At 40.0% G+C, this 27692-nt stretch overlaps 1 protein-coding gene across 2 annotated transcripts in view; it reads left to right on the top strand.

Moving 5' to 3' along the window:
* The window catches only part of LOC122002738 (dicarboxylate transporter 2.1, chloroplastic-like), a 34960-nt gene extending 9539 nt beyond the window's left edge, over positions 1–25421 (top strand). Inside the window, exons 2-5 of one of the 2 annotated variants that reach the window (XM_042558027.1) lie at positions 1605–1918; positions 11080–11528; positions 13542–13666; positions 25403–25421. In XM_042558027.1, coding sequence (XP_042413961.1) covers positions 1605–1918; positions 11080–11528; positions 13542–13657 — 879 coding nt within the window. In that variant the 3' untranslated portion in view covers positions 13658–13666; positions 25403–25421. Of the gene's footprint in view, positions 1–1604; positions 1919–11079; positions 11529–13541; positions 13867–25402 lie in introns of those variants that run through there. The other variant, XM_042558026.1, reaches the window with a different exon arrangement.
* The last annotated feature ends 2271 nt before the right edge of the window (positions 25422–27692 follow it).

The raw sequence follows: 27692 nt of genomic DNA, 5'->3' as shown, positions 1-27692 counted from the left end.
AAAATTATTTTTTAAAATATAGTTTTTTCAAATTTAAATATGATTTTATTAAAAAATATTAAATCTAAAAATTTCATATTTAATTGAGTCGAGTCCAAATTGAATTCCATATTTTTTTTTGAATTTCATAATTATAAAATTAAGTAAATTTAATTATAAAACTTAAATTATATTTTAACTTAAAATATAATATCTTAGGTCTTAAAATTAAAAAAATTTAAATCTCTTTATTTTTTGTTCACTCTAATAATTATAATTATACATAGAACAAATAAAACCAAATTACAATTAAAGGTAAAATTTTAAATTATTTGACAACATTCGATATTTTTTTATTTAAGGTTTTATCATACCAAATATTAAAAAAAATTACATTTAATACTCAAAGTTCTTATAAATGTTGCATTGCCCTATGTTGCATTGCCATACAAAGATATCTATCTTATAATGTTTCAAATATGTACTTATTAATTTGTCAATAATTTTGATTTTTTTATTATACCTTAAGCATAGGACAGATGCCTATCCCACAATTAGCAACACCAAAATTTGAATCTTGAATCACATAGAAACTTTGACAAAATTGATGAAGCAAAGGACTAATTATCTCATGAAAAGTAACCTCACATATAAATTGAAATGGTGAAATATACCATTAATCAAGTTGAATATTACATAGACAAGACATAACTTTTATAGACTCAATCTTAAATGATGTAGGAAATAAATAGTAAATAGGAAATTACATGGTACCAGAGTTGGGAATACAATTTCTCTAATTATTTATCAAAAGAGAAAAATATGACAACCCTAAATTACCATTCAATTTGACAATTTACCAAACAATAAAATTTATTTAAAATTAAATTAAAGTTACACCAATCTCATAATATTTATAAATACAAGTAGTCAGTATGGCAACATGTAAATTTGTTAGGTCAACATATCAATTTTGTTTGGATTGTGCTATCTAGAAGGGTAACTAGTCTAGTCTAGAAGGGGAGCTTGGTGCAACTATAAAGTTGCTACCGTGTGACCTCTTGGTCATGGATTTGTGTCATGGAAACAACCCCTTGCAACGTAAGGTATGGTGTAGAATAGACCCAATGTGGTCCAACTCTTTCTCGGAATCCCACATCTGCCCTTTATTATGCTATTTGGTTAATATGGATGTTTGTATTTTGGATGCCAAATACTTAGGTTCACATGAAAATATTTTACATGAAATTGTCGATTGCTTGGGTGACTATTACTTGATAGATGTAAACTTATGTATTCACATGATATTATCAATTACATCACTGTGAATAAAACTGATTTTTTATTTTTTACATATCTGCCACATTATTACATATCATCTGCATATACAATTGTGAAACTTTACTTTTTACCATATAACTTTTTTTTGGTTCATTTCCTCATCCATTTTTTATAGATACATGAAAACTCTTCCTATCTTGGGTTTAGACTTAGAGGACTATTCAGGATTTGTAGAAACACATTCTTTAATGAAATACTTCTGTCCTAATTAATTTAATACCAAATATACTTTTAGATCCTCATACTAAGATGGAAATGAAGAATTTTTTCTTTATTGATTACAGTGTTCCAGTAATTCAAGTGCACTTTTCCTAACTGCTGCAGCTCAAAATCTGTTATGCCTTAAATTAGCTGAAGAACTTGGAGTCGATATTGCAAGTCCATGGGTGTTATGGTTCAAAGCTGCAAGTTTGCCTGCCTTAGTTTCTCTTCTAGTTGGCCCATATATCTTATACAAGATCTTCCCTCCAGAAATTAAGGATACACCAGAAGCACCTGCTCTGGCAACAGTGAAACTGGAGCAAATGGGACCCTTAACAAAGAATGAGCAAGTGATGATCTGTGCAATGATTCTTGCAATTTCCTTGTGGATCTTTGGGTAAGAATCAGATTTTTTTTATTAATTATGTCCATTGAAAATGTGCAGTCTAGCACATTATAACTACTTTTCAAGAGAAGTGAGTAATTATTGGTTTCTCCAAGAAAGTTTTTGATAGAGTAACCATATGGGTGCATCTTTTTGTTATGTTTCCACACATTTTACTGAAGGTTTTCTGTACCAGAATGATTCACTTGTTGCTGAACTGTGTTATTAATCTGTCATAGGGAGAACTATTGGCAAGAGAAGAAGTTTCTTATTACATTAGGTAGAGTTTTCTAGGTTTTATAGTTTAATTATTATAATTAAGATAGATTGAATTGCTACATTATAATTTATCATTATCCCTTTTACCTTAGGTAGAAAAGCTTAGATTTATATTTCCTTGATTTTAGATTTTGTATACTGTAATAAAGAAGATTGACTCCATTAGGTCAGCTGACAAGTTAATATTTTATTATTTTCATTAGTATTTATTATTATTATTATTTTTGCATAAAGAGAAGTCAATACAGGGACATAATCATAATGTATTCAATATGTTATGAAATATGCTTTTGTTTTACTTTTAGTTATCCCCTTGAGGTACTCCACTTCCCCTCTTTGGTTGTAAGATTGCTGATTAAGGCATACGAGGTTATGCTGCATCAAAGGATATCCAACCCATACTCATGTTCTTGCTTGATGCTGCAGGAGGAAGCATAGTTTAAAATTTTGACTAGTGCCAAAGTTTTGATCCTGGATCGGAATTATACGGTTTCAGTACCGTATAGTGCCATACCGATACAATTTTGGTACTTTTTTAATTTTTAAATATAAGTGTATATTAATTTTATTAATATTTGATTATTAAATATGTTCATTGATGTTATATTTTGAAGTGTTGTTCATATTTTAATATTTTCTTATAAGATAATTCCTATTATTTTTTATAAAAATAGTTTTAAAAAATAAATAATTCTCAAAATTCAAAACTAAATCTAAAATTATAAAAGTTTTTGAAAGGCTTAAAGATAGTTATCAAATTATTTGAAGGTCTTAAATTATTTTATAAATGTATTTGTAAATTTTAAATTTTTAAAAATTTATTTGAAATGTTTAGGGATTATATTTTAATTTTTTATAGATTATTTTAAATTGACATATAATTTTCAAAATATATTAAAATTTTTAATTTTTTTATAAAATATTTTATTAATTTTTTAAATTATTTAAAATAATTCTTAATATTTTAGAACTATTATTAATAATATATTATATTTATAATTAGTATATATAATTAACAATTATATGATAATTAATATCTATTAAAAAACTTTAAAAAATAAATCGTGATAGTAGCCTCGATCCCGCAAAGACGGTTGCGGGATCGCGGCACCCTCCATAACCTCATAGTGACTAGCAATTCTGGTAGGGACTAGGAACCAGTGCTCGTCCTATGTTAGAAGAGTAAATACCGCCCGTTTTGAGTGGCATGGCTCAACATTTCAAACCATGGGAAGAAGGCCCAAGTTTATTAGAAGAGGCACATGCTCGAACAAGACAACTAAATTCCTTAGGAATAACTTTTAAAATTTTCAAGAATGTTATGTGATTGAATAAAAATGAATGCAACTTTTTATTACATTTGCACATTCTTTTTACTGGGGGTTTGTCTTCTAGAATGATTTACCTATTGTTGAACTGAGCTATTAATTTGTCTTAAGGAGAACATGATGTAGAGTTTTCTAGGTTTTATATTTTGGTTATTCTAATTAAGATAGAATGAATTGATTAAAGTCTATATTTTAATAATATTCCTTTAACCTTAAATGGTGATCCTGTCTGAACCAGAAGTCAACAGACGCTGGGCACGTGGCGCTCTACGCCTCGCTGATGTAGATCTCTGCTAATGTAAATCTCCAACTGGTGGCGCGATGCTCCGGGTAACCTGCACAGAAGTCGGGCCGGGAAGGGGGTTCCCGGCGGCGACCCTCCGACGCTCAAGTCAGGTAAATTACGATGAACAAGGTGGCTCCCAAAGTCTTAGAATACCTGGAAAAAATCCCTCCCCCTTCGGCGAACTCTGAGGCTCTATATATAGAACTGTGAAGGGTTTGGGCACATATACCGAGGTGCATACGTGTCCTTTGTCCTTTCCTAGGTATGCGGCTGTCAGAAAGCTTACCTGACCCATATCGCTACAGTCAAAGCATGCCCTTGATGGGACAGCAGAATCCCCTGTCACAAGATTTGGAGCATGGCACACACGTGAAACCTACCGGTTGTCAGAGAAAGAAGTCCCCTGTCCTTTTCCCTTGCTCCAAACTTGTCGTCCGGGCGGACAGCTCCCTCAACATCCGGCCGGACATCTGAAGTGGTTTACTTGTGCTTTGTGGAGACTAATAAGCAGGGGTGCTTTATGACTTTGGTCGGTCAAAAGGTCAGCTCGGTCCATGACCTTTTCAACTGAGCGTCGGAACCCCGATTTGGCAGGGTGCCTTCCATCCATAAGTGCGAGCCGGCCGGCAGTCCGGTCGGACCGGCCGTCTACGGCCGTCCGTCCGTCCGGACCACTCTCCCCGGATGGGCGGCTGCTCCGGAGACTTCCACTGGGCATTGACTTTGTAGGGGGGGGCCCGCTCTCACTACCGGATCACTTGCCTCCCCTTCAAGTCTAGTCGAAGGAGGCGAATAGTCCGACTGACTGGACTGTGAGTCTAGCCGAACGGCTCCTCCCTGCTAATACTCTCCGCCCGGTCAGCCGTAGAGATACCCTTGAATGAATCAATGATGGCCTTCACCGGATCTCCTCGCATTCTGCGCCAATCTTCGACATCAAGGTTGATCATACCTTCATTAAATGCTCCGAATGATTGACTGCCACGTGGAGCAATGCCATCAGAGTACGGAGGCGGTTGCATGATATTTTGATGTGATCGAAGCAATTCGAAATAAACGGCTAGATGCATGCTTTGATTCCCGTGACCTGGATCCGACGGTGGAGGCCGCCCGGCCCTCACCCTATAAATTCTTCGTTTCCTTCTCACCTTCACTCGCCTCCGTTACCTCTACTGTTGTCCTCTGCGCTTCGGAGCTCCGGCGATCTTGTTTCTGCCCTCTACGCTCTTCGGCGCCTTTCCTCGATCCCTCTCCCCTCAGTAAGGTTTTAGATTTTTCCTTCTTCCTTTCCAGTATCTAATTCGCATTTCTTCCTCTAGCTCCAGTCTTTGAAACTCCTTTTCTTAGTCTTTGAAACTTCTTTTTTGATTTCTTTTGTCCGGATCATGGCCAGTTCTTCTCATCCCGAAGAACAATCCCTAGGCCCATGGTATACTACCATGCGATCCCGTTTCGAACAACGGGATTTTGATATTTTGGCTGACAATTTGAAATTATCCATCTGGTTGATCAACATGCTTTTCTGCAGACACTGCAACTCAATTGTGACTACGATCAGTTCTGACAATTATTGCTGCATCCTTTTATAGTAGACGTCTGTAATTATTTTGGCGTGCCGCTCGGAAGTTTAGTACCAAATACCTTCCGTCTCCTATGCGGTGTTGTCGTTTTGTTTAAGATTCACAACATTCCCCTCCGACCGGAGGTCTTCTTTTATTTCTACTACCCTAAGCAAGCCGAGCCGGGCACCTTTATGTTCCAAGCTCGACCCGGCTTGGTCTTCTTCAACATACTACCCACCTCCAATAAACATTGGAAGGACTATTATTTCTACATCCGCATGCCCAATCAGCCGAACTTCCCGACCCAGTGGCAGGTCAGTCTGCCTCCTCCTCCCGAGTTGAAGAAATTCAAGACCCGGCCGGATTATCTTCACGTCGCAAATGTACTAGCCGGTCTGCGGCTTGATATCAACAAACTTCTTCACGAGGGAGTAATGTACATTTTTGGGCTGAGTCCCATACGGACCCCACTTCCGACCGGCTTCGGTAAGAATTTCGCTTGGGCATTTGCTTTAATTGCTAATTGATTTCTCCTTCTTTTCATGCAGCTGACATCGTCATGGACTCGGTAATGGCCGGCGTTCTGAAGAGAAAGGAAGCGGCGCTGGAGGCCGCTGCGGCTAAGGAAATGGAAGCGTTGGGTATTCAGCCGGTCGGTTCTCACGAAGGAGAGAGCGGCACCCAGGCTGAATTGGCCGCTCAGGCCTCTCAACAGCAGGTGGCCAGCGGAACTATCCCCTCCGGGGAACCAACGGCCCCCGAGGAAGGGTCCGCTCTGGAGGAGGAACAGCCACTGCAAAAGAGGCGCCGGGTGGAGACTCCGCTGCGCTCGGCTACCTCCGCGGTCCAACCCTCCGACCGGGCTGCCGCGACGGCTAGAGGCAAGGCGCCTGTGCCCGAGACCATTTCGTCCGAGTGACTACTCGGTTGAGGCCACTCGGTCGACACTCTCCCCCCTGCTCGTTCGGTCCAACGCTCGACCATCCATTCGCGGTTTCTGCGCGACCGATCTCGATCTGGCGATCCACAGTCGCGGCCCTGTCTGGGTTACTCTTCGTCTTTGAAGAGTTACTACGAGCCCGGCCGTGCACACCATTACTTTGAAAGGGCCCTCGCGAGATGTGGGCGGCCTTTCGGCGTGTGATGATCCCCTCGGAACTTAGCCACGCATCTGGCTACGGGGTAAGTTTGTTATTTTATTTATTTATTTATTTTTCTTTGTAATTTTTCTTTGGCTTTTCAACTATCGCCTTCTTGCTTAGAGATGGGTGGAAGAGATAGCGGTTTCCCCTAGCTATGGCGGACGAGGAGATAAAGCAGCTGCAGGCGGAGGTCGGCGGCTCCCAGGCCCTTCTACTCCTGCAAAAGTGAAGCTCGAGCTCTGTGCTGGCGGAAGAAAGCAGTGACGGGCCCGCCTAGCCGAGTCGGCGACAAGTCAGTCGCTTGACACAAAGATAACTCACCACTCGGAAGAACACGGCCATCTCCGATGGAAAAGCGTGGAGGCCGGGGCACAGGTTGAAGATAAAGGAGGCGGCTCGGCCGGAGAAAGCGGGCCGCTCGGCCGATGCGGAGAAGATTGAACATCTGAATGAGGCCCTCACAAGCTCGGTGCCTTGAAGAATACCGGGATCTGCGTAGGCGAGTTGCGCTCTCCGAAAGCCATATCCGATCGCGAGTTCTCGGAGAAAATTTGCGGCGGATGTACTCGACTTTCGACTTGGCCATTACGACCACTATGACCTATCTGAAGTCGAAGGGCCTTCTTCCGGAGTCCACCAATATTCCAGCCGGCGATCGGTGGAGCTCTTGACTACATTGAGTAATTCTTGTAATTTCGCCGCTCGGCTGAACATGAATCTTTTTGTACTTAGGCCACTCGGCCTAAGGTTTTAATTTCAATGAAATGCTTTCCTTTCGTGTACTCTATCTTTTTGCACTGTCCCCTTACTAATACTTGTGCTGCCCGCTCGTCTACTATTACACCTTTGGCATTCGGGGTACATTCTTGCAAGTGTTTTCCCCAGCACTTCCGTTCGGCCTAATATCAATCTGTGATGCTAGCAAGAACCGCTCGTTATAAGCCGATCAGAACCTTTATACCTCGAGTCTGAGCAGAACTTAGCGTTGGTCTAACTATCGGCGGAGAATACGGATAATTGCAGTGTCGACGATATTCCGCTCGGATTATTTATAGACGCCGGCTCGTCTCTCGATATTTAACGTCGGAGCTCGACGGCGCGGGTATTTATAGCCGGTCGGCGCGGCTCTCGATTTTTAACGACGGGGCTCGTCGGTTATTCCGCTCGGATCATTTATAGACGCCGGCTCGTCTCTCGATATTTAACGTCGGAGCTCGACGGCGCGGATATTTATAGCCGGTCGGCGCGGCTCTCGATTTTTAACGACGGGGCTCGTCGGTTCTTCCGCTCGGATCATTTATAGACGCCGGCTCGTCTCTCGATATTTAACGTCGGAGCTCGGCGGTTTTTATAGGCGGACGGCGCGGCTCTCGATCTTTAGCGACGGAGCTCGTCGGTCTCTCGGATCATTTAGACGCCGGCTCGTCTCGATATTTAACGTCGGAGCTCGTGGGCGCGGTTATTCGAGCGGCGCGGCTCTCGATCTTTAGCGGCGGAGCTCGTCGGTTCTTCCGCTCGGATCATTTATAGACGGCGGCTCGTCCCTCGATATTTAACGTCGGAGCTCGGCGCGGTTATTTATAGCCGGACGCGCGGCTCTCGATCTTTAGCGACGGAGCTCGTCGGTTCTTCCGCTCGGATTTATCTGACGCCGGCTCGTCTCTCGATATTTAACGTCGGAGCTCGGCGGTCGTTATTTATAGCCGGACGGGCGGCTCTCGATCTTTAGCGGCGGAGCTCGTCGGTCTTCCGCTCGATTTATACGCCGGCTCGTCTCGATATTTAACGTCGGGCTCGACGGTCTTTTTTATAGCCGGACGGCGCGGCTCTCGATCTTTAGTGACGGAGCTTGTCGGTTCTTCCGCTCGGATCATTTATAGACGCCGGCTCGTCTCTCGATATTTAACGTCGGAGCTCGACGGCGCGGTTATTTATAGCCGGACGGCGCGGCTCTCGATTTTTAGCGACGGAGCTCGTCGGTTCTTCCGCTCGGATCATTTATAGACGTCGGCTCGTCCCTCGATATTTAACGTCGGAGCTCGACGGCGCGGTTATTTATAGCCGGACGGCGCGGCTCTCGATCTTTAGCGACGGAGCTCGTCGGTTCTTCCGCTCGGATCATTTACAGACGCCGGCTCGTCTCTCGATATTTAACGTCGGAGCTCGACGGCGCGGTTATTTATAGCCGGACGGCGCGGCTCTCGATCTTTAGCGACGGAGCTCGTCGGTTCTTCCGCTCGGATCATTTATAGACGCCGGCTCGTCTCTCGATATTTAACGTCGGAGCTCGACGGCGCGGTTATTTATAGCCGGACGGCGCGGCTCTCGATTTTTAACGACGGGGCTCGTCGGTTCTTCCGCTCGGATCATTTATAGACGCCGGCTCGTCTCTCGATATTTAACGTCGGAGCTCGACGGCGCGGTTATTTATAGCCGGACGGCGCGGCTCTCGATCTTTAGCGACGGAGCTCGTCGGTTCTTCCGCTCGGATCATTTATAGACGCCGGCTCGTCTCTCGATATTTAACGTCGGAGCTCGACGGCGCGGTTATTTATAGCCGGACGGCGCGGCTCTCGATTTTTAACGACGGGGCTCGTCGGTTCTTCCGCTCGGATCATTTATAGACGCCGGCTCGTCTCTCACTACCGGATCAAATGGAAAAGCTTATATTTAGATTCCTTTGATTTGGCATTTCGTTTGCTGTAATAAAGGAGGAGAGTCCAGTTGCCAATCGGCCAAGTTATTATTTTATTATTGTTAATGTTATTATTTATTGTTTCAAGTAAGAAAAAAGGTCTATATAAAAGCATAATTATAACGTATTCAACATGTCAACATGTCATGAATAAATTTAAATATATTTTTATCTTCTTAAGGTACTCCCCTTCCCCTGTTGTTTTGTATGAGATTGATGATTAAGGCACACAATATTGTGTTGTATTAAATGGTATCAGGTGCATACTCTATTTTTTTTAGTTGACACCAGATATCTAAGCCTTTGCCTCGACTAATCCTGGGGTGATCGGTCCGGTCCCACGAAAGTTTCCCATATTTCACCTGGGTAAATCGGGAAAATGCACATGGAGCCCATCCTAACAGCTAGCGTTCTCGAGTCTGCTATCCATTAGGAAGAAAATCTTCCATAATACGTCGTTTTTCAAACTCCAGATGCTTTCTATCACAGGGTCTAACCAAAACACCTTACCCTTGGGTTATCAGTTGCGTACTCATGTTTATTTAGGAGGTGGAAGGCACAAGATTTATTAGGAGAGGCATGAGCCCATTGTGTGATTAGTTGGCTAAGACAACTCACAACTATACACATTTCAACATGAGATTACAAGAGTTTTTCTTGTCCTACCATCATCCACACCTTATCGATTATATTTATCTCACCTCATCTCCACTTCTATTGTCGTTGCTCCAACCTTGTCACAACAAGACACTTTATCCATTCTAACACCTTCATTGATTACCTAATTCATTTTGTTGACAATACTTAGTAACAAAACAAAGACATCGGAACAATTCAATTCCCCAAAGTCATGTTTTCATCATAGAATTAGAATTTTCTAAATTTAGTATTTTATTATGGTAATAAAGATAACTAACTCAATACTTATTATATTTCCTTTGTCTTTTAATGAAAAACTTAAATTAGTTTTTTACTTGATTTAATATTTTAGTTAATAATAAACATAAAATGAGCCTATTAGCTAACTCAGTATGTTTATCATTCCTTTTATCTTTGTAACAAAAACTTAGATTATTTTTTTCTTAATCTAATGTTTTATTTATTGGAATAAAGATATAATGAGTGAAGAGCACAACTGTGTATATAACATACTTCTAAGATATTCAACACATCATGAATTATGAATTTAAATATTATTTGGCTTGACATCTCCCTTACTTATTCCCTTCCACTCCTCTCTCTCTCTCTCTTGTTGTGAGATCAATGATCCAAGCATGCCACCTTGCATTGCTAACGTATGACCTGTGAAAACATAAATACTATCTGAAGATTTTAGTTTACATACCATTTTTAAATTTTTGCATTTTTGAAGATGCATGGCTTGAATGCACCTACTAGATGATACTTTGCATGTTAGAACATCCCCTTCAAACAATTAAACAGTAATTGGTGGGTAAGATAGGACAATGACCGAGGAATCTTTTCAGATACAGTTCTTGACTTTGCATCAGTACTCTCCTTATTAAACATGACTGCTGCCTAGCATGTTCTTCATTGTTTTTACCCATCAACTAAAAGTTCCTCCGAAAACAATTTGCCTGAATATGTTAGACTTTCTCTTGTACTTGTATGCTTCTCTCTTTATTTTGTCCAAGGGCATGCTTGAGTCATAGGTGCATCAGTTAGCCAGTAAACCTCAATTCCATGTGATTTGTTGCCTAAGCAAGAAATCCAACACTTACAAGTAATTGTTTGTTTGATCCTGATATCCTTTTTAACCAACTCTCCTTGAGGCTTGTATTCAGGTCATGAAGTAGACCTCAATTATATATAATTTGTTCTACTAATAACTCACTGTTTATAAATCCCTTGATTGTACAGAGATGTTTTCGGTATACCAAGTGTGGTTTCTGCAATGCTTGGCCTATCCATCCTCCTACTGTTTGGTGTTCTGGAATGGGATGATTGCCTAGGTGAGAAATCTGCATGGGATACCTTGTCTTGGTTTGCGATTGTTGTCGGAATGGCTGAACAACTCTCAAAATTTGGAATTGTGACATGGATGGCAGAACATGTCGCCGAATCTCTCCAGCATTTCTCACTGAGCTGGCCTGCAGCATTCTGCCTTCTTCAAGCATCCTACTTCTTTGTTCACTACCTTTTTGCAAGTCAGACTGGACATGTTGGAGCTTTGTATTCAGCATTTCTTGCTATGCACTTGGCAGCTGGTGTTCCTCATGTCTTAGCAACATTTGCTCTGGCATATAATACAAGTCTATTTGGTTCCTTGACACATTATAGCAGTGGTCAAGCTGCCGTGTACTTTGGAGGTATTTTCACATTCTTATATAGCTTTCACAATGGATTTAGTAAACAATCTCATCAACATTATTAAACTGTGGTTGTTCAACTAATTAGGGTCGGCTATCCTTCCATTGAACATTATATAAAGTTATATCTAATAATCAAAATAATTTAATTATATTTATTTCATTTCACAATATATGATCTTCCTCTATACCTTCCACTCTAATAAATTTCTTGCAACCTTGACCCTTTAATATGATTAAAATTGTAAATTTTTTTGGGAAAATGGAAATATTATATTTATCTTATTACGACTGTTACATATATATAGAATCATGGTAAAACCTTAAACATAGAACTACTATGTCAAACTAAGTCCACTACATAACCCAACTAACCTAATCCCTCTGACACTTCTCAAGCTAAAGTGTGGAACTAGAGAAACTGTTGTAGATAAAACATATACTAGACATGAAAATATTGAAATAAACATAATTCTTGTGAGCAAGCAAAATAAAACATGAAGAGTTAACAAAGTAGACAACCTAGGATCCCTTTAATGTAAAGCTTTGTAAATAATTAATGGAGCACACAAGTTGGATTGCGAGCAAATGCTAGTAATGGCGATGCTTGCATCTGCATAAGGTGTGATGTGGATATGTTGTTAAATCGAGTCATAGGAAGAGGCTGATAGTGGTAGTATTCATGCCTGTGCGCGGTTTGATTATGATAAACAGTTGGTTAGCGAGCACAAGATGGTAGTGGTGGTGCTCGTGCTTTTGTGAAGTCCCAGTCCCTACAACCTCCAGAGCAAGTGGGCACATTGAAAGAAAAGTCTGGTAGTTATATTCCTCTTGTTCATCAATTTTTGGTGTTTCTATTGTTTGATGGTAGGCATGGGCTAGCGATGATGTTTATTTCAATCAGAAGTTCTTACAACAAGCGGAGGTAGGTGGTTTGAATTGAGAACAAATGTCGGTAGTGTCGTTGCTCCCCTCTACTTAGATTGTATATATATATATATATATATATTTTGTAAGATCTAGTTTCTTCCCACCCTCAGTTACGAGCCTAGAATAATGGCATGGAGATGCTAAAGATTAAGTTGCTAGTGAGTGTAGGAAGAATAAAACAATGGTATATAGCTTTTTTTATTGTTCCTAATGATATGATGCATTTATGAAATGAGTAATATGACTGTCACCCCTAATCCAATAGCAAAAATACATCGTGCTATGGTTTTGACATAAAATCGATGGTCACTCTTGGCATTAATACAACTAGCGACTTTAATAATGATATGTGAATGTCTTTGTATCATTTCACATTCTTATGGATTTATACATCAATACAATAAAACCATTTAAACTTTATTACAATAATTAGTTTGAACAAAAAAGATTATTTAAATAAATGTGTAATCATAAAATACCTATACGATTACTTTTAAGACACCCTCATTAACAGAACGACCTTGGCATTGAACAAAAAAAATACTCACCTTTCCCTCAAGGGAATGCCACTTTTGAAAAATCTTACCTTATGAAATGGGCTTTGATATCACATACCATGAAAATGTTTTAGGAAAAAAATATATTATATTACATCTTACTATGTGAAATTTGTTTTGTTTTTCTCCCATTTAAGGATTACGAGCCATTGGTGGTAGTGCAAGCATCTTGAGCATAGTAAAACTCTCCGTCTATGTACCTTTCGTTCTCATATACTCTGTTCCATGATTTTGAGATATTCTCCTATATTTCATAGAAAAGATTGATGATTTTCTAGTCCTCAAACTGTGACATAAAAGAACATTAGAAATTGATACAATGTACATCGATCTATGAAACATGCTGAATTTCAGCAAGCCTATCAATCGTTGGCTTAATGGTGGGTGAGAATGGAAGCATGTTCACCCTAGTTGCGTTATTTCAAATGCCCACCTGCATTTTACATGACTTACTATTAAGTAATATATACTTGCATAAAATATCATAGAAATATAAATGTCTGATGCTTCTCACCTTTTGCGGCAGCGGGTTACTTGGATCTTCCTGATGTATTTAAAATGGGCTTTATAACAGCTTTAGTGAATGGTTTAATATGGTCAGCTGTTGGTTTTTTCTGGTGGAAATTTTTAGGGCTATACTGAGGATTGATGGTAAGTTGAAACAAAATACTCCTTTTTAGTGCAAAAGCTGTATAGTTGAAGCATTCTATTATTTCAAGTATTTAATAATGGTGGAACACCTAAAAGTAGTTGATGTATATGGAACACTCGCTTTCAATTTGTATATGGTCCAAACAATTTGGCGATGTATAAATCAATCAACTGTCTCCAGTTGATACACATTCTTACAATATACACCAAATGGTACCAGATGGACGAACTATCTGATAGCTGTTTTGTCTTGTCTTTATAAGCCATTGTATGTGGATGCAAACCTGTTTTCTTTAGGTTGAAGGATCTAGGTTCTCTTAGATGCCGGACACTAATAACATAGGTTGTATTGTCCAATTTTTTCTGCAGTTGAAACTAAGCCAGGCCTTTACGTGTTACACTAACGCTTGGCTTACAATATTGAGAATGTAAAGATTGATAAGATATGCCATCACATTGAATTGGACGAAGTGAAAGTTCATCAGATATATATAAAAGCAGACACTGCGGCAACTTATAAATCTAGTGATAGTCTTATCGTTAGATTGTTGATGTTTTGATGCGTAAGCTATCATTGTTATTGACATTTTCAAGAGCATCACATAATTGCTAGATTGCATTGGTAATCCATGTGGCTCTTTAAGATGCAGATTCAAGTGTTAGAAATTTATCTATTAGCACTTCTTAGACATAAGCAAGCGTCGGCGACTGGCCGCCACTTATCAAAATGGTAATGATACTTGATTAGTGACCAATATTACATTGGGAAAAAATGGTAGCCAAAAGTTGTTGATTAATTTGATTGTGTTTATAATTTTGATTCTCGACGCTTTAGCAATAGGGAAGACACCTCAATGTTTGATTGTGGGTGCATTTCAAACCCTTCTATTCATCATTTATAATAATGAGAAAAATATTCAATTTATTTAAGAAAATAACATCACACCATTTAGTGCTTGGCAAATTATGGAGAGTAAGGTACATATGGTGCAAAGATTATGAATAAAAATTAGTTTTGAAATATTTTTTGGAAATGTTAGTGCTATCTATCTGTTGATAGAAGTAACTACTAATAATTTTGATGCAAAATTTGAGTGTAATATTGAAGGTTTTAATAGTTTTTAATTTTATGCAATTCTTTGAAAATAAAGTATGTTTTTAATGTAATTTATTTTTGTGATAATTATGTGAATAAAGGGGGCGAATAGACATGTTAAATAGTTAGGTATTAGGATGCATTAACACCATTTAAAAAAATTTCTTCTCTTGATTTTCCTTTTATTGTGTAAAATATTAAAATTAATTTATATCATATTTACAAATACTAGTTTAAAATATGGATAAGAGTCCATCGGGCTAGGTGCATCGACAACGACGCTCTAACCGTTCCTAAACATCCATAGTTCGAGTGTTAGCTATAGTGCATTGCAAGGGTAATTTCCTCTAGCCCACACCATATAAGACAAATCTCCAAAATAGATAGAAATGGTTTATTTAAAAACTTACCTAAATTGTCATACACTAAGGTGAAGATCTACAATGCATGCCAACATGGCAAGTAGATCAGCATATAAAACAACTAACCAAATCAATTTATTTAACAGTCAATGAATCAAGCCTGACTGATAGTTGATACGGGTTATGGTGAGTGAAGTAAGCCCTTAAGTAATAATTGATGACGAGTAAATTTAGGAAATAATGTGGAGGTCAAATGAAGATGATGGACGGTCAAAGTGGAGATGGAGGGGTATTCAATATTTAGCTTTGACCTCAGAATCCTTAAATCTCATCCGAGTGGTTCTGAAGTAGAACATTCGTATAGGGTCGATCGGTTATGAGCTTGGTAGAATGTAAGAGTTCTAAGATTTTATGATGAAAAAAAGAAATAGGGTGTTTGATAAGTTAATGATCGATCAAACTTACAAGAATTCAGTCGAGCGAATCTCAATTGAATGTAAGGCTTTCTATGAGCGTTCAATCGGGCAAAGCCCGGGTGAGCGTAAAGGCAATTAGCCCTATAAAATTTTTAACATGCATTCAGTCGGATAAAAGATGAACGGATATAAGGTTCTCTGTGAATACCTGATTGGATAAAGCCCGGATGAACCCATAGATACTTGATCTTATATAGTTCTCAATACGTGTTCGATCAGATAAAAGCTGAATGGATATAAGGTTCTCTGTAAACATCCGGCTGAGCAAAGCCCAAATGGACCCAGAGATACTTGACCTTATATAGTTCTCAATACGCGTTCGGTCAGATAAAGGCTGAACAGATATAAGATTCTCTATGAACACCCGGTCAGGCAAAGCCCAGACGGACCTAAAGATATTTAACCTTATGTAGTTCTCAATACGCATTCGGCAGGATAAAGGCTAAACGGATATAAGGTTCTCTGTGAACACCCGACCGATTATGAGCTTGGTAGAATGTAAGAGTTCTAAGATTTTATGATAAAAAGAGAAATAGGGTGTTTGGTCAGTTAATGATCGATCAGACTTAGAAGAATTTGGTCGGGCGAAGCTCGGCTGAACGTAAGGCTTTCTATAAACGTTTGACTGGGCAAAGCTCGAGTGGGCCTAAAGGAGCCCTATAAAATTCTTAACATGCATTCGATCGGATAAAAGCTGAACGGATATAAGGTTTTCTGTGAACACCCGACTGGGTAAAGCCCGGGCAAACCCATAGATACTTGATCTTATATAGTTCTCAATATGTGTTCGACTGGATAAAGGTTGAATGGATATAAGGTTCTCTGTGAACATCGTGCTAGGCAAAGCCTAAATGGACCCAGAGATACTTGACCTTATATAGTTCTCAATACGTGTTCGGTCGGATAAAGGCTGAACAGATATAAGGTTCTCTGTAAATACCCGGTCGGGCAAAGCCTAGACGAACCCAGAGATATTTGACCTTATATAGTTCTCAATATGCATTCGGCAGGATAAAGATTGAACGAATATAAGGTTCTCTGTGAACACCCGGGCAGGCAAAGCCCGGACGGACCCAGAGATACTTGACCTTATATAATTCTCAATATGCGTTTGGCCGGATAAAGGCTGAACGGATATAAGGTTCTCTGTGAACACCCGGTCGGACAAAATCCGAACAGACCCAAAGATCCTTGACCTTATATAGTTCTCAATATGTGTTTGGCTAGGTAAAGGATTAACGGATATAAGGTTCTCTGTGAACACCCGGCTGGGCAAATTTTGAACGGACCCAGAGATACTTGACCTTATATAGTTCTCAATACACGTTCGACCGGATAAACGTTGAACGAATATAAAGTTCTCTGTGAATACCCGGTCGGGTAAAGCCCGGACGGACCCAGAGATACTTGACCTTATATAGTTCTTAATACGCGTTCGATCGGATAAAAGCTGAACCGATATAAGGTTCTCTATGAACACCCAGCCGGGCAAAGCCCGAACGAACCTAGAAATACTTGACCTTATATAGTTCTTAATAGCGTTTGGTCGGATAAAGGTTGAACGGATATAAGGTTCTCTGTGAACACCCGGCCGGGTAAAATTCGGACGAACCCAGAGATTCTTGATCTTATATAGTTCTCGATATGTGTTCGGTCAGGTAAAGGTTGAACGAATATAAGATTCTCTGTGAACACCCGGTCGGACAAAGCCAGACGGACCTGAGATACTTGACCTTATATAGTTCTAGATATGTGTTCGGCCATGTAAAGGTTGAACGAATAAAAGGTTCTCTGTAAACACCTGGTTGGGCAAAGTCCGGGCGGACTCAGAGATACTTGACCTTATATAGTTCTCGATGCACGTTCGGTCGGGTAAAGACTGAACGAACATAAGGTTCTCTATGAATACCTGGTTGGGCAAAGCCCGAGCGGACTTAATGATATTTTGTCCCATAAAACTCTTCATACATACTTTATCGTTCGGATAAGGATAGATTGAACATATGTCTCTATATATGCCCGACTTGTTAAAGGTTGGACGGGTTTGAATTATCTGAAGGTATAGTACCCATAAAATATAGTTTTAATATACATGCTTATGACAAAATAAGAGTGTCATATTAATTTTTAAACAAGATCTTACAATATTTAATGTATGGTTGAGCAGATTAATACAATAATAAGTAAAGCGGTCAGCTTAGTGGAGCGGCTAAGATGTATTTAGCAGACAAACAGCAGACAACATTTTGGCAGTCTATTGTAACTTTCAAAGAATATTCCCTTGAAAGCTCCTGTGATAATTAATTGGTTTCCCATTATAAGTCAGTTATAACAATATTTTCCTTTAACAATTTTAGTAATGGTGCGAAGTATAAACGACAAAAGAGATACATCTGTGGGTAGAAAAAAGATTTCTCAAAATTATTATGAAACACCCAGATTGTACTTTCTTCCATCACCCAACAAACTCTAACAAACCGGGGACCACCTCATGATCGCGAAGTTTATGTGAGGCAGTATAAAAAGGAGAATCCTCTCCGTTGGCAAGGTACACAAATATTTGTATCTGAAGCCCTACTTTCTTGTATTCCCTTTAATGTTCTTCTTCCACTTTTGAGAAAGGAAATTGACTTGAGCGTCAGAGAGCCCAACCAGGGATTTCCATCTTGATTTTAGGTCACTAACATTTTGTTGGCTCATCTGACTGTACATAGGATCGTTGAGGAGTTTCCTTCATATCTCAAGAAGTTTATTGTTTGTCGATCAACCATCCATCAGAGCCAGCACACCATCTCGTGTCGGCTTAGCTAAAGGAAGGAGGCCAATTGAGGAAGAAGTTTGATTAAGTTGACGTTTCTTCAATAAATCTTCTCCTAACTTAGTCAGAACCGCTCTCATTAATTAAGTATTTCTATACAAAAAAAAGCTGGGAGAATAGCCTCAGCTATGAAAACATGTAAGGGTTAAAAACTTATATAATAAACGATCAGGAAATGATAAACAATTATTCATATGGAGAACAAACTCAATAAAGGAAGCACTTAGTTCTATGTCGATCGGAATAAGGCCAAAAGCAAATAATAAGTCTTTTATGGTTAATGCGGGCAAGTTAAACTTAGCACCTTTTAGTTTCTTCATATAGGCACGGAAGGCGGGATCTACAAGGATATTGCCCAAGTTCTGGATAGGAGGGAGACTCTGTTGCTAAGTTACAGGATATGGTGAAGGAAAGGGAAGGCATATGAAAAAATATTTATCTCTCCATTCTCCATGTGGTGGAACTCTATTGAATAAAATTACCTTATGACGCGCCTGGAACTTGAACAGACCATTTTCTAATTAACGGGGACAGAAAAAATGGTGGAACAGACGAGGGGATAAGGGGACATTGAGCAAGAGAAAAATAATAATAACACCACTTAGGATGTTGAGGGATTAGGAATAAGTTGGTATAGGAGAAGTTTGAAATATCGACTAACATCAACAAAGAAATGATGTAGAGGAAACCAAAGACCCGATAGGACTTGTTCCCTGAAGACCGCAATGCTTTTTGGTGGAAGATGGTGAGGGCGGTCTTCTAGAGTATGAATGACTATATAGGAAGGAAAACCGTAGTTTAGTTGGGTAAGCCTCATGGAGGGTGAAACTGGAAGAATACTGAAATACCACTCGTTATGCTTCGACATCTTTGAGAGAAAGGATCACTAAGGTCAAAGAGGAGAAGAACAGAGAGTCAGAGAAGAAATGATGAAGTCTTAAGGTTTTGGCCAAATGTTTTTAAGGATTCTTTAAAAAGGTTAATTGAGAGGGACCGTCGGATCCTAGCAGTACAAAAGGCAGGATTAACTGAGAATCATTTGATGATTGGATGAGGCGGTGGGCATAGAAAAGCGGGTGCACTTATGACATCAGGCTCGCATGTGTCATTAATGGGAGGCCTACATCAGTAATCGAGGTAATGGGGCATCATCTCGAAGCATCAGGGTGAGTACTAAGAATGGGCGTAAAATTCGAAGTCAAGTTAGAATTAGAAGAAAGGGAACTATGAAGTTTCTATTTAGGTCGACGATATAAGTTGCAATCCAGCTGGTTATGAGAATTGAATAAGTTTAAGCTCGAGCAAGAACAAGCTCGAATGAAAGCAAACTCAGCTGGCTGATTAGAGACCGGACGGATGGCGAATGTATCTAGTCCCGAACGGAGGAAAACTTGGGCATAGGTTAACCCAGCTAGTTGTTGAGGATTGAATGAGTGTTAGGATAAACAAAATCTAAGTAAAAATTGATTGTCTTATTCTCTTGCTTATATGCTAGCTCGTCCATAAAAACATAAATTATCAGCAGATATAGAAATACTAACACTTAGATTGTTAAAATACTCTTCAAAATGCATAGTCAGAATATAAAAATATAGCAAATTACACCAATTTAGGAAAAAGATCGGAGAGGTGATTTTTCAGTAATCTCCTGCAATCAAGAAAATTAGCAGGGGGTTGGGATGTTAAGTAACCTCTTTCTTTTAACTATTCTATGGCCCCTTCAGCTCCATGCTTGAAGCCTTTGGTGATGGATATGGCAATAGGATTATTAAACTCAGGAGATTTAAGGAGCGACTCATTCTTTTTTTCAAATCGTTCATCTTCTCTCGCCTTGTAGGTTTCCAATTTCGCCTTAGTGTTGACACTCAGTCTCTTTAGCAGATAGAATAGTCTGGGTCTTTGCCAAGCTAGAACGTAAGGAATCTTGCTCAGTGTCTTTAGCTGCTAGCTCAAAAATTTTGGTGGATAACTCAAAAGCATGCGTAGCTTTTAGTGTATACAACTGAGTAGATAATTGTTGACTTTCTGCAATCTGTTTGTCTAACTTGGTTTCCAAATCTAATTGAAGATGAGCCTCTGATTGAAGTTGAGATTCCAGACTCTCTATGCTTGTTTGTTGCTGAGTTGCTTTATCAAGTTCAATTTGTGCTAATTTCTGAGCCTCTTGGAGTTGAGCAGATAATTCTTGTATTCGCTCAGAAGTATGGGTAGAAGATGCTTCCGGAATTTATTGCCTTAATGACTCGTTTGCTTGAGCCAAATCATGCAATTGTTGAGCTACGCTCATACTCATCACCCTGTGCTAAAAATTAGATGTTGTTAGTAGTAATCAAAATGGAAGAGAAATGGTTACTTAAAAGTTACGTTACCTTAGTTTGTTCATATGAAAATTTGTCCGTGGGAGTAAGCTCACCAAGTTGTTTCCTTGCCTCTTTCCAAACATTCATTAACTGGCCTCCTAATAATATAGGAAGAGTACGAGAAGGAGTGGAGGTTGAGGATAATGAAGCTTGAACAGAGGGTAAGGAAAAAATATAGAAGGGTGAGTCATGTGTAGGCAATGAACATTTTCCCTAGAAAGACATAAGGAAGCTGGGGTCAGAGATATCGCTCGTGTAGGGGATCGGTGGTCGGTTTGAAGGGGAGTTGGATAGATGGCGCCCCAAATTGATCGCTTCGCCTATGATGTTAGCTTGCGCAGGGAATACAAACAAAACAAACAAGCTAAAGGCGAAAACTAAGAAAGGAAATGCAAACCGCTAACACATTTGTTTAACGTGGTTCGGAGATTAGGGCTCCTACTCCACGGCGTGTCCTTGAGGTGGACGATCCCGATCCGTTGGTGGATTAGCCCCCAGCAAACTCCGGCTATCTCAAGTAGCTCCTTGTGGGTGGAGAAACATTACCACAACACTCACAAACACTTGAGAACAAGTAGACTACTAATTAGGGTTTACCGCCACTAATTTCGTCAACTATAACCAAGCTCCCAAGTTTTGGTTATATAGGTCGCGGGTTGAAAACTCCGCCTACCAGTCAAATGCCAAAACATGCAGTCGACTGCCCTCTGTGGAAATTCGACCGTTACATCCCAACGGCTCAATACCAGTCGACTGCTAAAACTTGCAGTCGACTAGTACAGTCGACTGATCCACACTGACCAAACGAACAAAACCATTCTGTTCGCACCCAGTCGACTGCACCAGTCGACTGCTAAAACATGCAGTTTACTGCTACAGTAGCGCTACAGTACTGCTACAGTAACGCTACAGTAAAATTCTAAAATTAGGATTTTACTCCGAGTACAATCTCTCGTGCACTCGTACCCTCACCCTTATGACTCACTTGATGCTTCTTTGCAGCCTTGACCTCTTGCCTTCAAGCCTACTTCCTTTGGCTCTCGTCCCTCGGATGCATTCAAGCCTGCGACTCGTCCCAATTCCATCCTTCGCGTATGCCTCGAAGTCGCTTCCCTCGGCCCTTGTCCATGGTCCCTCAGATGCTCCATCCTTCACCGGACCCAAAGCCATCAACCTGAGTCACATATGTATCCTGTAAACCTGCACAACTCAAATACACATATCAAATACAAGGGTGAACCTAACTTAAACTCTTTGCCCAAACACCAAAACACATGGTCGCACGAACCATTGGGATTGCTCCAACAGCTCGGTACAAGAATAGTCTCTTGAATTTGAGCAGGTTGTGGAGCAGAAAGGACCAGATAAAGGGCAGACAAAGTTGGTTTAGGAGATTGCCCTTCCATGCCCCCCGGGCAGGATCTTCTTGTGCGGAAGGTGTTTTCCCCTAGGGAGATGGGGTCAAAGTAAGTTTTCATCTTTTTCATTTCTTCTTAGTAGTTACCTCCTCTTCCAAGGGAATAGTCTCAGGTAAAAGAGGTAAATCATATGGTGGTTCCCCAGAAGTAGCTGTTGCACTAAAAGGGGTTGCCTAACTACCGGAAGCTTCACTAGATGGAACACTTTGTGTCAAGCCCTGTTCGGCAAAAAGTTCTTGCTCTTTAGCAAGAAATTCTTCGTCCTCCAGAATAATCACCTTGTCAACTAAGGCCTAAAAAACAACATCCACTGTACAAAATAAAAAATTACTTTAATTAGTAATAAGATAATGGCTAAGGGGTTATAATTTACTTAAGGAACTAGGTAGCCTCTTTTAAATAAGACTTAAGCCAAATAAGTGTAGGAGATCTTCACACAATCATTTGTGAATGAAAAAGCGATGATCGACCAAATTATTGGAATAAGTAAGAGAAGTAGGATCCTGTTTGAGCTTGTTTAGATTACGAAGAGGGGGAAAAAGAAGATTGTCATTTGGTAGACCAAGTGGCAGGCTCGAGTAGTGTCATGAAGAAGAAGTGAGACTTCCAACCTTTATTGGAAGAAGATATTTCTTCAAAGAAGATCATCTTTGGACGGGATTGAAAAATAAACACCCCAAATTCTAATTTCTTAGGGTAAGCAAATAGGAAAAGATTGCTGGTGGTAAAGGGAATGTCAAAAAGACGAAACAGCATGTATAACCCACACATGTAACGAAAAGCATTAGGGGCAAACTGTTGTAGAGGGATGCCAAAGTTTTGGCTATCCTCCGACATGAAGGAGGAATAGGAAAGCGGAGACAACCATTAGTTGGTCCTTAAAGAAGGTAACGTGATTAGGAGAAGGGCAATGAGGATAAGCTTTGAGCTCAGGAATGACGATACGATAATCTTTAAGGATTTTGTACTGAAGACAGAGGGCGACTCTATCAGAGTTATCAAAATTTAAGCGAGTATGAGTGTACCAGGGGGGAAAATGATTCTTATACCATGAGAAAACGTAAGAATAAGGACAGGATGAGTTACTTACTAGAATCTTGAAAAGAAGAAACAGTAAAGAGAAGTGTGAAGAAGTAAGGAAATGCAGAGGGTTACAAAGAAAAGAAATCACCGGAGAGGGAGATTGAGGAAGATGAAGGACAAAGTGTTAAAAATGATAGTTGTTTAGGATTTTTTTATCTAGTACAATTCAAGGGTGGTCGTTCGATTATATTAAAACAGCAAAAAGGAGGAGGAACGCTGATTTATATGGGAGAAGGTGTTGTTGATTCGCGAGGCAGAGCATGCTATCGTGGTTCACGAAGTGAAGAATGTCAGGAAAGATTGCAAAAAATGAGTGGTGATGCCACGTGGCGTTTACCCATAAATGGACATTTATGAGAGACGTGACGAGTGATGCCTTTTCGCGTCCCAAATATTTTTTCTACCCGCCCATAATATTTATTCCTTATAAAATAATTAGTTATCAATAAATGTCTTTTGAAAATGAAAAAGTTACTAAATGTAAGAAACATGAATCTTAGCACAAATGGTGGAATAACCTTAGTAAGAAGGAGAGCGAAAGAAAATAAGACTTAAGTTTAGTCAGTCGCATGCATCTCCTTCGACTAAACTTGAAGGGGAGGCTAGTGATATGGGTTATGACGAGTAAGTTTAGGAGATGACATGGAGGTCAAATAAAGATAAGAGAGCAATTCAAGTGGAGATGGAGGGGTATTCAGTATTTGGCTCTATTGATTGCTTGACCTCAGAATCCTTAAATCTCGTCCGAGTGGTTTCGAAGCAAAACGCTCGTGTAGGGTTGACCGATTGTGAGCTTGGTAGAATGTAAGAGTGTAAAATACCAGAAAAATGACGGATAATAATAAGGGAATTTCTCGAAATTTTTCGGAGCTCGTATGGACGAGTTAACGGGGATAAAAATAGGGCTCCGGGAAAACCTGTTTAGGCTACCCATTTAATTGAGGAAATGTTTTATTTTCCTTTTTAATTTCTTTTCTTTTTCTTTTATTTCTTTTTCCCGTTTCTTTTCCCGATCCTCGCCGAACATGCGCCGCACCCTTGCGGTTATCTTCTCCCAAGCCAACCCGATCGCCCCTTCTCCTTCTACTTCTTCCCTTCTCCTCCGTCCCTGCCCAAGCACCGGCGAGCACAAGCCACTGCCGGCCGAGCCCGATCAGCTTTCCCTCTGCCATTGCCTCGTTGTCGCAGAGATCTCAGTCTACCGCCGGCCTCTCCTTCTCTTCCTCTCCCGAGCGTCGGCCGCCGGTAAGTATCCCGTACCCTAGCGACACCTCTTCCCACCGGAGAGCAGTGCCTTCTTCCTCTGCTCTGTCGCGAGATGCTAGGACACTATTAATTGTTGGCACCAGCCAAGGTGTAGCCGACGGTCGCCACTTTTCCGGCCACAAGAAGGTGCGGTGTGTTGTTTGTTCCTGTTACCTTTTCGTTGACACCTTTGATTTAAGGGCAGATCGTGAAGTCACAGATTGTATGGAAGCTTCCGGCTGTGTAGAAGCTTACTGCCATCGCCAATCTAGGGTTTCCGACGGTAAGTTTTAGGTGGATTTTCTGTGAGTTCCAACTAGAGCTTCAAAGGGTATGAGTAGCGGAGTATCCTGCTACCGACTATCATTGGAGGTAACCACTCATTGCTAATAAATGCTTTTGGTGTAAAGCTATGGTTGATGATGATTTTAGGGCATTAGGTTGGTTGGCCAGAATTTCTCTTGGTGTTGACCACTGTTATCGACAGGAGGATGTTTCGGTCGCGAGGCAACAGTAGAGTCCTCAGATTTGGGAGGGACAATGATTTCATCTTCGCTGGCAGAGAGTTATACCAGCTATACGTCATTGGCGGAGCCATCAATTCTGGTGAGTGGTTAGCATTGATAAATGTGTAGTTTAATCTATTGGATTATGGACTTAGTTTATGTGAGTATTTAAGCTTGGAATTAATTAGTCTAGAGGATGAATGATTTAGTCATGGATTAGTTTATTTGAATTGAGCTACAGATTGAGTTATGGAATGATAAGAGTTTATGGATTCTTGATCAGTTTGATGCTAAGGTGTCTATTTGGTTCATGATGGATTTAGCTAACTAGTTCCTACTTGATTAGTTACGTTATGTGTATTGTGATCACAGGGCTTGGATTTCGGGATAAGCATCTCGACATGGGAATACAGGATTTTGATGCGAGACGAGTATCTCGACGTCGAATTTGGATCGGATTGGACCCTTCTAATGGAGACGGGTACCTCTTGACTTATCTTTTATGATATTTTCAATTGGATATGCATAGTATTTTATAGCTACAAGCAATGATCATGTTTGCCTTTGGTATGTCACTGTTTGTTACCCGTAGCATGTTCTGTTGGACGTTTGTTATGTATCCATGTTTACGTTTTGTGATTATTGCCATGAGTACCTTAGTTCCTAGAGTAAGTGACATACCATGTTTTACTGAGTTTATGACTAGATTCTGGATTTTTATTATCTGACATGTGTATCTATATTTTTATATCATACCTGATCTATGTACCTAGACCTTTTGCTTTGATCCATGTACATTGTTGGTACATATTTTATGGAGGTGGATATGTTCTGTTGGACGTTTGTTATGCATCCATGTTTACATTTTGTGATTATTGCCATGAGTACCTTAGTTCCTAGAGTAAGTGACATACCATGTTTTACTGAGTTTATGACTAGATTCTGGATTTTTATTATCTGACATGTGTATCTATATTTTTATATCATACCTGATCTATGTACCTAGACCTTTTGCTTTGATCCATGTACATTGTTGGTACATATTTTATGGAGGTGGATATGTTCAGGACCTAGGTTGTTATACCATAGAGGACCTGTATACCCTAGATCTGTGGATTTGACTTACTTGTACTATGGTACACATTTATATATATATATATATATGTGGATTTGGTTCAGGATATTGTCATGCTTAGTTTCATGCACCATTCGCATGATTGCATGCTGCGTGATAGGCTGTTCCATTATTGTAGAGCATATCGCCAGTTTCATCACTGTTCGGTGCTTCGTTGGTCCGCTCATGGGTAGCGTAACGCAGCGTGATAGTACGTCAGTTTTGCTCTGTTCGGTGCTCCGTTGGTCCGCTCATGGGTAGTGTGATGCAGCATGGTAGCACGTCAGGGATCCCTACCCGTCATGGTGTACCGGGAGATGAGAGCATTACGCTCCCCCATTTATGATTTGGGGTAGGAGTATGTGTGTAATCCGACAGCATCCCGTCCATTCGATCACTCATCAGGAGCAGTGACGTCAAAGTGCATGGTTGTCACAGCCCTACCCACTCAGTCTCACCATTGTGTGTGAGATGACTGACTGGCGTCAGGGGTGACCATGTCATTGGCATCATATGTATTTATTGCATTTATTTGCTTGTGTTTGCTGCACTTATATGCTGCATTTTGGTAGATGCATTTGTTTGACATGCATACAGGAGGCATATTGTGTATCTGGTTTGACGACCCTTTTGTTCTGGATAGGAGTTCCTGGTGAGTACAGCTTCCTCAGTTACCTTTCAGTTTTGCATATTTCCTATATATGATTAGGAAACTGTATTCCATGTTTATTGCTGTTAGATATATCTTACTAGGCATGTCTATTGGTATTCGCTGAGTTGTTGAACTCACCCCCGTGGACACTATCTTTTTCAGGTACCAGGTTGGTTATGATGTCGCTTGGAGTATCCTTTCTGCTGGTCCCCACGTCACCTCAGAAGATCTATCGGTTTCATTTATGTTTTGTTTGTTTTATGTGTCAGTGTGTTTAGTTTGTACTCCGGTTTTGTTTCTAGAGTTTTGAAGTTGTTATGTGGTATTTTGTATTATTGTTGGTTGTGTAAGCCTAGCCAGCTAGCAGTTTTGTGTTTGGTTTGTATTTGGTTTCTGTCATTTTCCGTTGTGTTTTGGTTTTGGTACAGCCAAGTGGGCCGCTTTACATATAACTGCGTGGTTGTGTTTTTAATGTATCATCCGAATATGTTATATCATATAACTGTGTGGTTGTGTGTATATTCCAGCCGCCTGTGGCTGATGTATATTGTATATGTAGAAATGATTCAGATTGTCAGCCGTACAGAGGAGGTGCTGCCGAAATTTCTTCGGACAGGGACTCCCCCGGGGCGTGACAATTTAGTGGTATCAGAGTAGGTATACGATACTTGCTATATGTTCTGAATTTTCGAGATTTATTTGATACCAATTTATTTAGTATCAGAGCTCGGTTTACGAGTCTTATTTCTCGTGTTTTGGATTTCGTGTTTTAGTCTTCTCGATGTGACTTTTCGGATTTTGGGACCTGGCAGCGACAAGACATCTCCAAGCTATAGGAGGTATGTGGTATATTGTTATCCTACCTTTTGTTAGTATATGCACAGTTGACTATTACA

Source organism: Zingiber officinale, chromosome 7A (genome assembly GCF_018446385.1).
Source record: "Zingiber officinale cultivar Zhangliang chromosome 7A, Zo_v1.1, whole genome shotgun sequence".
Taxonomy (NCBI): Eukaryota; Viridiplantae; Streptophyta; class Magnoliopsida; order Zingiberales; family Zingiberaceae; genus Zingiber; species Zingiber officinale.
Note: the sequence above shows the minus strand (reverse complement) of the source record. Positions and strands in the feature narration are given on the sequence as shown.